Source organism: Oryzias latipes, chromosome 1 (genome assembly GCF_053564925.1).
Source record: "Oryzias latipes strain Hd-rR chromosome 1, Olatipes_Hd-rR_3.1".
Classification (NCBI taxonomy): Eukaryota; Metazoa; Chordata; class Actinopteri; order Beloniformes; family Adrianichthyidae; genus Oryzias; species Oryzias latipes.
The window spans coordinates 19530867-19541764 of NC_136237.1; the positions used below are offsets into that span (position 1 = coordinate 19530867).

Below are 10898 nucleotides of genomic sequence, written 5' to 3' on the forward strand. Positions count from 1 at the left end.
AAATGTATGAATGCAAGACAGCAAAATTCAGTTTATCCCTTTATTAAAACACGTTTTTAACATACGTTGAATGGAACTATCTGATTGCAATTTGAGTCATGTATGGGGGAATAACTTTACAGCGCACAGTAAACATGCATACTCCTGGCTGAGCAGGTCACTGGTGCGTACGCACCCCCTGACACACTTTCTACATGCACATCTGTCACAGATGCACGTCACAGCTCCTTGTCACACCTCAAATCTCATGCCTTTATCCTCAGAATGTCTCGGTGCTCCTCCAGAATACCTTCACTGCAATTGTCAAAAACAGCTCAGCAGGGAATAGAGCACATGTCAAAGATGCAACAAAGTAAGCAACACAGACGAGCATGACAGCTGCTCCTCCAGCAGAGAAAACATGCACAAGGAATAATTCAAGCCACCTCCGGAGCATTATGACTAATCAATGTGGAAGATAGGTATTTGAACTGAATGTCCAATGAGTTTTAAACATCAAACATTATTTTAGGTCCCCTCCTTTTAGAGAAATATCCTTTGTAGAAGGATATAGAAGGGCGTAAAACATTGCCAAATTTACCATGCGACTTGTTCGCTGTGGCGACCCCTGATGGGAGAAGCCGAAAGTGGAAGGATCCTTTGTAGAAACCGTGGCAGCAAAAAAAAAAAGGAAGTGAGTAAAACTCAGAAGTCTTATTCTAAAGAGGTGCAATGGAGAGAGGCACAGCAGGTGGGGCTTTGTGAGACTATCATAAGAGAGGGGTGAAGTAGGCTACGAGGTGAGGGTATCTATATTTTTTTTAATCTCTTCTCTCTTTCTTGTGTGCATCACAGAGGCACACTGCCCCCCACAGGTCAGCCAATTCCCTTTGGAGAGGCAAACTCGCATCAACACAAAAACTGGCCGGTGTTTGAGATACAGATGCAAGGTCTAGAAATTGAACAAGTGTTTTAGTGCACTCCTGGTTTTTACCCGTCAACTGAGTCACAGAAGCCAATCAGAGCTCTGAGATGACCTCAGTGATCATTGTGTGAGTTTGTTGAGTGACAGCTGAAGTGTATTTTACACACCATTACTCCAGCTGAGACATTTGCACAGATGCATGCACAAATACACAAACCTCAATTAGCTGTTGACTGCAGCTGAGCACCTGCCCTCTCACCCTGGAGATTTGATTGGGTTTTACAGGCATTTCGGATTAACATGAAGCCAGAGAGCTGCATGTTACACCGTGAGCGTGAGTGCACACATAGCGTCACAGAGTACGCGGCTGTTAAAACAGAGAACAGTTAAAAGGGGGGATGACGCAAAATAATCTCTGCCAGAAGGCAAGTTTTTCACAGAGGCAGGAAGTTCTTTTCACATTTTGACAGCGAAACACACATAAATGCATGTACATGCACACCTATGCACAAAATAGTAAAAGAAGGATAAACCCTTTATAGACTTCAGCCACAATATTTGAGAATCTTGTTTAAAAGTCAAGAAAAAAAATCAAAGAAGATTTAGGAATTGTTTGGATGAATCGGGATGGGATGATGCAGTCTGCCTTTATCACTGTAGATTTGTTCTGAGGTCTCTCCATAGAACTCATCTCTCCAGAAAGTATGCATCACTAAATTGGTTACCATTAAAACCAAGGAGGCATCTTCTCTGGCTCCAAAGTATTTGACATGTTAACACATGAAGTATACAGGATTTACCATATACAGAGAAGGAAATAAGTATTTGATCCCTTGCTGATTTTGTAAGTTTTCCCACTTAAAAAGAAATTGAAATTCTGTCATCTCACTGGTCGGTTTATTCCAACAGTGAGAGAAAATCACAAAGAAAATCTAGAACTTTAAAGATTTCATATGCATTCTTTTTCATTTCATAGAAGGAAATTTGAACTCTCCTACCAGAAAGACTTAGTTCCTTGTGGCAAATCCTTATTAGCACAGAAGTCTGATGTTTCTTGTTGATGAACAGGTTTGTGGACCTACCAGGAGGAATCCTGGTCCATTTGGTGGCTGTCACTTGGCAACTCTGACCTTCAGGTCTCTCCATAGGCTTTCTAGGATTGAGGTCCAGAGATTGGCTGGGCCACTGCATGACCTTGATATGTTTCTTGTTGTTCTTCAGTCATTCCTTGGTTGGCTTGGCTGAATGTTTTGGGTCACTTTCCTGTTCGAAGCCCCATCCACGGCTTATTTGAAGCCTCCTGGTGGACGGAAGGAGCTTCTCATTCAGGATTTGAGGACAGGTCTTTTCTACAGGTGATTAGTTTGAACAGGTGTCTTCAATTCAGGAAACAGGTAGATCAAGAAAGTCTAACTGATGTGATGTGAACCAGAAATATAAATGGTTGCTAGGGGATAAAATGAAATGTAAATCATTTTATATTCATTCTTCAACATTGATTTTCTTTGGGAATTTTCTCTCACTGTTCAAATGTACCTACGACTAATATGACAGACTGTCAATTCTTTTTTTTGTTTTTTTTTTCCTTCTAACTTGTCCTGTCCAACAGCTGAGCAAGCAGATCATAGTTGAGTGCCTGTTGTATTGGACAGATTTTATTGTTACAATTGAGGTTTATGGATCTTCAGACAGACTGAGAGTATATTTGCAGAAACCCCTTTTGTATTTGAGGCTAAGCTTTATTTATGAAAATTATATTTGTATGCATTCCTTGTTGGACCGGACGTAAAAAAGAAACAAAAGAGGAGAGAAATAAACAGAGTGGGATGCCAGAGGTGGGGGACGAGTGGGGGTAGTTGATATTACAAAGTTAAAACATAAAAGTGTCGTAAGTAAATTAGATTAAATAATTTAGTTCGAACAGCAACAAAAAAAAGAGAAAGAAAAATAGTCTGCTCACAACTATTTACATGTTAGAAGTATAATCATGCAGTAATCGTTAATGAGTTTTCTCCCAAGATTTCTGCACATAGAAAGGCACACACAATATTCGCATTACCAATATTCATTAAGAGGGGTGTAGAAAAAGAGAAAAAAACAATACCCGTGCCCGTATTTGTGCAAAGGTGAATAAACGGGTGGGTTGAATGAACGTGTTCCTCTCAGAGTGCACCTTGATCACACTGAATTCTCCAGCAAAGGCAGGAGGCCCGGCACCCCACACCCCAGAGCTCGGTGCAGACAGCACAGCACAGCAACCCGGCCGATCCAGGCATCCAAGAGCCTGTCAATTCTTTTTAAGACAAACCTACAATCAGCAAGGGATCAAATACTTATTTTCTCCATTCTATATGTGTTCCGTTTAGAAGGGTAAGCTAAGGTTATTTTTAGTGTGTTGGTGTGGCTGTCATGCAGTGTAATCCTGTTACAAGTAAATTTTTGTTTGTTGAGGAGCTGCTTGAAAATGAGATGCTATGTCTCAAGGAGTTATTGGTCAATCAAACATACGTGTAATGCTTGTTGAATTTAGCTAAAATATAACAGAAGAAGACATTTGGAAACCGTATTTGACAATGTTGCTGCAGAACAGTACAAGCTGACAATCTGTTGGGATTTTCATCGACAGCCCTCAAATGGTCTGGCAGAAGAATTAAAAAAAACATATAAACATCCAGTGATTGGCATGTTTATGTTGAAGTTTGTGTGATGAAAGAACCATCCCGGTTTTTTTTAAGTGTTTAAAAAGGCAAATAGCAATAGTAAAGGCAAACATGAATAAACAATTTGTTGACCTTAACATAGATCGTCATGTGATCTAGATCAGTGTTTTTCAACCAGTGTGCCGCGGCACACTAGTGTGCCGTGGGAGATGGTCAAGTGTGCCGTGGAAAATTGCCCTCATTAACTGATCTAAAAACATTTCCCATCTCCAGGATTTCAGCTCTGTGTTCATCCAAACAGGCCCTGATAAAACACTGAGGAGTTAGGAATATAAAAGATCGTAAAATACTTTTTCTTTGCGTTTATTTTATTTTATTAAAGACATTTTGATAAGAATGACCGTACCGCGATTCAGCTGCAGCTCCGGCTGTATTTGGGAAAAGTCCCGTCCCTTTGACTGTCTCCACCAATCATTCTTGAGGGACTTAATCACATGTCATCAGTCTGACCAATCAGAAGTGGTTAAAGTCTTCACTTCCTTGTCCCGATTTAGCTCGTAAAGTCGCTCAGTTCTAACAAAAATACCAGCTAAAGCTCGTCTTTTGCGCTGTAGCTTTCCACAGAATCCGGTATCAGACCGTGGAACAAGTGAACAAAACAATGAAGCTCCGAAAACCGATCTCCGGCCGTTTTATGCACTACATCTCCCATGATGCATTGGGTTGTGAGAGTGACAGGGCACAAGGAGATCTGTCGTTAGACGTCTTGAAACCAACGAACACACATCAAACTATTTTAAACTTAACTTTTATTGAATCTTTTAGAAAAAAACAGCTGCAGTTTCCAGCTTTTTCTGCAACAATTATCTCAAAAATGCATGTGAAATTGTGGAGGGGCTGTAGATCAATACAGACTATGAGTTTATCCTTCTTTTTTTTAATTTTTGGATGCTGGTGTGCCGCGGGATTTTTTTTAAGGTTAAAGTGTGCCGTGGCTCAGAAAAGGTTGAAAAACACTGATCTAGAGCACAACAGTGTTGGCTTAGTTATTTTCTGGTTTGGGCTCACATTGTTAATGAACACCAAGGCCTGAGCAAAGATGTCACTAATCTGAACAGTCTATTCAGCAGACTATTGTGCACTCCTTTGTTGTTTTACCATCCAACACTTAATTTAAATAATAGGCTGGAGAAGGGTTGATGAAATAAGTATGAAAGCATTTTATATTTACCACAATTGTCTGTTTTTAGAAATTCTTATGTTCAGAGCCTGGTTTATATTCCATTTAAAATTTTTAATATGTTTTTTGATTTTGGGAATTGCAATTCAGCATTTTAATAGGTATTGTCAGTTCTACACCACTCATGAGTCCACATGTTTTTGCCTACCAAACAAGCCAGCATGGACAATGAGATCCCACCTAATCTTCCCAAACTTGACACAAACCAGGAAGTTGCAGTTCCTCCAAAGACCAAAGAGGGCCAGTTGCCAGAGGGAAAAATCTTTTTTCAGAACCAATGTTAACTCTTTAGCACTGAACTTTAGCTAAAGTGTTTACATTCTTTAGACCATCATTACTCTTCTCCCGTTTACGCAATTAATGTAATTTCAGCAAAGAAAAGCTATCTGGGGCTGACATGCAACTGTATACAGTAGTGAAGTGCTTACGTTTAATGTATCAGCTGATTCTCTCGCGGAGGAAAGCAGCTTAATAATTTACATTAGTAATGTGTCGCATATCAGTGCAAAACCGACATGTAAAACCACTTTGCTCTGCGTCAGAATCAGATGGTTCGCGTTGATCACGCCGAAGTCCCAATCCAATCATCTTTGATCTATTGTAAAAGTGTTCCCAGTGGTTTTTTAATTAGTATTATGCTGTTTTTAGCCAAAAGCAAAAAATCTGTGTCATTTTCTAGGACATAGTTTCCACAGAGCAGCAGGAGTTCTTCACCTCTGAGTTGTGGGCAGCATTCTAAGCCTCCACTAATTTCCCATGATCCCTTTGTTTTAAACTCTCTCCTACTAGCTAACATCCCCTTACAATCCCTAGCTTACATTACCAGTGAAATAAAAATGGCAAGCAACACCAGCCATACAGTTTTGAGCCAGAGAGGAGCTCAGATAAGGAAAACAAAGACGTACAAAAATATGTCTGCAAGAGGATGCATTGGAATGGAGTTGAGCTGGAAGCTTGTGGCCTGCCAATTGTAATTTGTACGTAACACTTACAAGCTTTTTAAATACCTTTATTTCATCTGCTCCTGATTCATCATTATTTGAATTAAAAATTACTCTTAATTTCTTTATACAGTACATGTTTTCCAATATGAGAAAAATGCTACAAGAACATGTTCAAAATGGAGTGGCTTTTAACGGTTGAGGATTTACGGTGTGTCAAAGAGTGTGTGTTATTTAGGTGTCAATGGTGACATCTCCAGAGTTAAAGGGTTAAAGAAAAAAATAATCTAATTTTACACCAAAAAACAAACACACCCACCGTCTGGTTTTTAAGCGTCATTGTGTGTTCATTTATTTCTTGCTCCTGACAACTATGATGACAATTCTCATATTAACATACAATTTTGTAGTCATGTCATAAATATTGCTGACTCCAAACAGCTTCACAAAGTTAAGTCTATTGTGTGTCTTGTTTTAATTTCAGGGTCAGTGCTTCTTAATCCTAAACCTGGTTTCATTAATCTTCAACTCTGCCCTTCATCACTTCCTCTTGACACTGTCTAACACACATCATCATAGATCACATCCTTCTGTAAAACAGAGCTGGACCTCAGGCAAAGGAGCAAACTTGGAATACAATAAAACTGCCCTTTAGGATCAGTGATTATCAATAATTATCAATTTAATATTTCACTTAGTGACAAGGAGAATACAAAAACAGGTCATTCAAGGACTGGTCTTTTCTATATTTGTTGGCTTTGTAATCCCTTTTCTTCCATGATGGGCCACAAGAAATATTAAATGTCAGCAAATAATTATGATCCATGGACTGGTGGGAAATTAATGGAAAAAACCTAAACAAATGACTGGTATTCTCCGTAGGATTTATTGGTGTAGTTGGGGCTCAGCTGTCACTTTAGAAGGAGGTGGCTAAAAATCGATACAAAGTTAATCTGCGTGATTATTTTTATCCTGCAGCATTACGAAACATTTCACTCCTCTTTCATAATGACAGAGGCCAATCCGCAAGAGATAAAGAGACATTTAATAATTTGCCGAGTATGAAAATGACATGAAAGATTTTGACTGTTCCTTTCTCTACCACTCTCCAACAGATTTAATGTGGAACGAAAGACGTTCTGGAACCATTCATTTTGATAAGTTATTTAATTCTCTCAAAACTTTATGACCTATTTGATTTTAGGGTTACAATTAACTCCCAGCATGTGATAACATTTTGAAACGCAACCAAAATAAATCTAAACGCAGTTGAAACATTGGAGTCTAAAACAATTCCCAACTCTTCTTATTTAATAGATTTTATTTTCAGAAAGAACAAACACAATATAATTGAAATCTGAAACGTACATCTCCAAAATGTAGTTAAAGCTTCCATTGTGGTTAAACTATCTGTTGCTATGGCAGATTACATATTTTTATTCTACTTTTCTTAAGAAACGCTGATTGTTGGACTCCACTCACTCAAACTCAAACCCTATTTGAGCACAAATGCAGATTTTCAAATCAATGTAAATGTCTGTGTTTTTGTTCTGCATTTTATGTGACTAACTTGCTTTTGGACTTTAAAATACCCTTTTCCCCCACACTTTTGTTTCCCACATTGGCATCTTTAGACATAGGTTAAGATGAATTATGATAATCTATCTTGCCAATTAAGTAAATCCACAAAAATAGAAAAAAAAAGATTAAATGTATGTGGTAGGTTTAACTTACTCACTTCAAAAATAAAAATAATAGAAGAGGTTAACACACAAAAACAATCACTTAGATGGAGGAAAAGTCTTTTAAATTAATGCAAAAATGAACAATAAAAAAATCCAGAAGTTTACTAAGACATGTGGGCTGATTTTTATAGCATCATCTCTTACCCCTAAATAAGAAAAAAAAAACAAACAAACATGACCACCTATGGTTCACCTAAAGCTGGAGTCAGACAAGAAACTTATATGATCTTCTGATGGCAATTGTTGCCAACATGGCCAGGGTTAGTCACTGGTATTTGCATAGCACTTTTCATACACAAAAACAAGTAAAACTGATTCACTGACACTAGAGCCTAGAGCTAGAGAAGACTGGATGTCCACCTAAACCTTTTAACGATTAATATAGTTAATGTACAGTCTGGCAGTTCTTCCTCTGACCTATCACCAGAGCAGAGAAAAAACACATCTAAGTTGCTCAAATTTTCATGGCATCATGCTCACTGCAGTCTTTTGCCTTTCACCAGTGGTGACCAAAAGATGGAGTTTCCCCTTCACACCAGAGGTGATTGATGGTAGTCTCTTTAACCCTTGTGCTATCTTAGATGACCCCACCATTACTTTGACGTGTTCTCCCTACCATTACAAAGGTGGATAAAGGTAGAAAGATTTCATGTTACCCATGGACACCAGTGAGGTTCACAAATCATTGAAGAAAAAAGGTTCAGCGCACTGTCTTGTGGGTCTAGATGACCCAACTCCCAATGTTAAAGTGCCTAGGATAGCACAAGGGTTAATCTGACACAGCTGGTAAAACCAAAGAGTAATGAGTCTAAAAACAGGCAGCTCTACTCAGAAGATGCAGTCCATTCTGCAGAAACCCAGAGATTTTGACTTCTTTGTTAACCTGAAGAAGATTGATGGAATGAAGAAAGACAACAATGAAATACACCAGTGACTGTACATGCTCTCTTGTAACTAAGTCAACTCTGTTGTTGGACCACTGACTGTATAATGGTAGTTTTATACTTCACAGTGATCAGCCATCTCATCAATCGCATCCAGAACTGCACAGTGTAGTTCATACTAATGTTGGCTGGTTTTGCTTGCGATTGTCCAGGATTACAACGATGAACTTTTTTGAGTGGCGTTTTAACTTTTCAAGTGAAACAATTCTCTCCAGCATTTATTTTTAACATAAGGGACATCTTGATCATAGACTTGCTGCATCTGCAAAAGCGCAGTTACACAATGAGGCAGATGAGGAAGTGGGATGTTTCTCCACCAAACAGAAACAGGCAACACAGGGGTATAAAGAAAAAAAGGGCGTTTTCTAGTGCTACAAGATACGAGATATGATGTTTGTTTCCAGTCAAGTGGTCTATTTTCTATGTAGTTGTCCGCTCTTTCTTCTGCTCTCTATGTCTCTTCTGTGTCTGTGTGTGAGAGATATTTCTTACTCCAGAATATTCTCCAGAAAGACTTTAAATTGAAATAGTTGGTTTCTTTAGACTCTTTCAAATTACTTTTAACCCTTGTGCTATCTTAAGTGACCCCACCCTTACATTGTCGTGTTCTCCCTACCATGACAAAGTTGGATAAAGGTGGAAAGATTTTATGTAATCCATGGACACCAGTGAAGATCACAAATCATTGAAGAAAAAAGGTTCAGAGCACTGTCTAGTGGGTCTAGATGACCCAACTCCCAATGGTAAAAGGCCTAGGATAGAACAAGGGTTACATGAACGTGAGACAAAGCTATCAAACTGCAAATGCTTAATTTAAGACTGCCTTTTTTATGTTGATTGAGAGTGAATGGAAATGAGAGATGTGTGTTACAGATGTGCTGCTGCCTCTTGGCCAGGACGCTCTTGCGAAAGAGATTTTTAATCTTAATGAGTTTTTCCTGGTTACATTACGGTTAAAAAGAAATATTGACACCAAAATGCAATTGTCTGTGTGCTCAGTTTCATACTTACAGTAAGGCATGATTTGATTCGCTTGTATCAAAAGTTTAACACATTTCACTTTTGAAACTTTAGAAAAATCCTGGGAATTATGTGGCAAGACCTTGCACTAAAGAAGGGTGGGATTCTCATCATGTCTTATGCGGTGGCTCAGCCATGTCAGATGAATGAAAGATGAGTGAATCCCCAGGGAGAGCCAAGACAAAAAGGGCACCAACAACAAAAGGTACAAAAAGCTTTTAGCCATGGTGCAACTCTCCAGTCAAACATATCAGTTGTGCTACACTGTTTTCCCACTTTTATTTTTTCCAATATGCTCTTATTTCAGAAGCTACATTTATTTATTAATTTGATGCTTTACATGATCATGAATCACACCTTTTTTTCAAGACCAGATTTCAGAGAAAAATTCACGGTAACCTTTCTGTCCATGAGTCAATATTTTTGTTGGTTTTTATTCTGTTTTAAACAAATTTAAATATACAGGAACTGTTATTATGATTATCCCTATTGGCAGCCAGGAATCACACAGTACCATACGTGTGTTTACTTTTGTGCAATTCTGAGCTAAATGTTTAAGAAACAGAAAAAGCAGATTTAGAAAGTGTATCCTATATGTATATTTATAAAGAACAACGTTTAAACCATAACAACACACACGTTTCTTACTTTAAGTGCCATTATCTGCTGTCTGTCTTCATTTTACAGGCTTTTATTCTGAGAACAACACTGCATAACTTCCACAAAACTTAGGTTTGATCAAAATTGTTCACTTCCTTAATATGAGTGAAGTTCTGGTACAAGTTTAGATGGGGAAAAAAAGTCTTCTCTGAGAGATAATATTCTGTAACAGTCGATGCCCTGCAGTGAAACTGACAGATTTCAACACAGTTTGCCTTTTCTTGCTGAAATGAAGAATTGTATTTCCTCAGACAGATTGCCTTTGCTTTAGTTTAAATTTATACTTTAAGGTATCACATTTATTTCCACAACCAAGTTTATGACAGCCAAAGACACTTCTACATATGTTATCATAGAGCAATTTTCTGTCTTATACTAACACTTGTATAAATGGTCTTTTTTTGGTTAAAGACCCATTTTTGTTCTATTGTGAAAGCGTTCCCAGCTCAGCGTATTTTGTACGTAACAAATACAATCTTTTTAAGTAGTATTTTATTGTCTGCTCCTGATTCACAACAATGAGCGTAATTAAAGACTCAGAAAAGCAATTCTAATCTTATTTTTATATATGTTTTATATATGAAACTTTATAAATGTCCTCTATCATATATGTCATCCTTTAAAATGCCACAAGAACGTGTTAAAAACACCAAAAACACCATTTTCATCTGAGTGGGTCTTTAAAGATAAAAGGCTATCAAATACTGATCACTGTGTTCCAATCTCTTTCTATATGGAAGGTTAAAGTTCTTGAGCTAGAACTACAACCATAATCTGCTGTGAC

General features: G+C 38.0%; 1 protein-coding gene across 2 annotated transcripts in view; it reads right to left on the reverse strand.

The window, feature by feature from the left end:
- LOC101162904 (protein sidekick-1) overlaps positions 1-2226 on the reverse strand; it is a 318971-nt gene extending 316745 nt beyond the window's left edge. Inside the window, exon 1 of one of the 2 annotated variants that reach the window (XM_078944349.1) lies at positions 1903-2226. In XM_078944349.1, coding sequence (XP_078800475.1) covers positions 1903-2095 — 193 coding nt within the window. In that variant the 5' untranslated portion in view covers positions 2096-2226. The remainder of the gene's footprint in view (positions 1-1902) is intronic. The other variant, XM_078944355.1, reaches the window with a different exon arrangement.
- Between the last annotated feature and the right edge of the window lie 8672 nt (positions 2227-10898).